At 30.6% G+C, this 1,283-nt stretch overlaps 1 protein-coding gene across 1 annotated transcript; it reads right to left on the minus strand.

Annotated features, from left to right (window-relative positions):
• Nucleotides 1-180: 180 nt before the first annotated feature.
• LOC107852231 (defensin-like protein) lies at nt 181-1,059 on the minus strand. The gene is given in 3 exon segments (XM_016697280.2): nt 181-399; nt 401-594; nt 898-1,059. Coding segments are annotated over 3 exon segments (288 nt in total). The 5' UTR covers nt 962-1,059; the 3' UTR covers nt 181-369.
• Nucleotides 1,060-1,283: the final 224 nt, after the last annotated feature.

The following is a 1,283-nucleotide window of genomic DNA, read 5'->3' on the forward strand; positions in this document are numbered from 1 at the left end:
ATAGATATATTTTGATCTCAACTTGATACTCTAATTTGTTGTTTAGATTGAAATTCCTTATCCTTATTAGTTTCTAGATAATTAATTATCCTCAAGTCTCTCTCAAATATGTTTCTAATTTCTATCTTTGTTGTAATGAATCGTTACAAAAATTGATTAGATGAACGCATTTCATACATATTGATCGTAAACGATCCCTTTTCATTAAAAGACACACAAAGTTGTACATGAAGGATTGATGTGTCACAAATTTATTTAATGTGTCAAATGGCTACTATATGCCAAGAACACAACATTATAAGTTACCTCTTTAAGAAAGGCGACACTTTATTTAATTTTGTGTGACACTAAATTCCTAATCAAACTTAATTACTGCTTGAGAAACTCTTTTTCAAGCAAGCAATTTTTCTGCGAGAGTTTTAACATCCTGAACCACATTACATCTCCTCATGCATACGCACTTCCTTAGGATTGTGAAACAATGACCATCTTCATAGTTCTCCTCTTCGATACAGATTTGTTTACATAGCGGGTCACTAGAACATATAACAGCTCTTGAGACATCTTTACAGCAAATTTCCTTACCTTGCACCTCTACAATCATTCAAAACTTGTTACATATGATAGAAAACAAATTATAGATATGTAATTGAAAGAAACATTGCTCGTACACTATTTAAAGGAATATATATACAAACAAGTTTTTCTACGGTTATGTTTTACAAAGTTGAATATAGATAACTTTAAAGCATGAATAAATTTATTGTTCCTTCGGAAATATTACTTGTAATATAGCATATTTAGAGGTATACATACAAGTTTCATCAACATTAATTAGCCACTAGACGATAAGTACATAAAAGAGAAGATTATATTTTTTGAGAGATGAAGACAAACCATTGGCAACAAAGAGGGTCATTGCCAAGACAAGAAATGTCATGAAGTAAATGGAACGAGCCATAGTCTCTTTGAATGACTAAAAAAGATTGCAAATATTTTTTTTAATAATAAGAAAGATTGCAGTTTTGAGTTATGAATGAACACTAGCACAATGGAGGCATTTATAGGAACTGAAATAAGTGAAGCCATGGTTGTTGAATAATTTTACACACTGATTGCTCTATTTTTCCAAGTGTTGAAAATTTAGTAGGGCCAACAAATATGCGAAGCAAATGAAGCCAGGTAATTGCTTCTTACTATTAATGATCCAATAGACACGTTTTTAACGTTAAAGTGAAAAAATAAAACATTCTTATTAACCCTAGTTACCACTTACCTACTCT

This window comes from Capsicum annuum, unplaced genomic scaffold (genome assembly GCF_002878395.1).
Source record: "Capsicum annuum cultivar UCD-10X-F1 unplaced genomic scaffold, UCD10Xv1.1 ctg74481, whole genome shotgun sequence".
Lineage (NCBI taxonomy): Eukaryota > Viridiplantae > Streptophyta > Magnoliopsida > Solanales > Solanaceae > Capsicum > Capsicum annuum.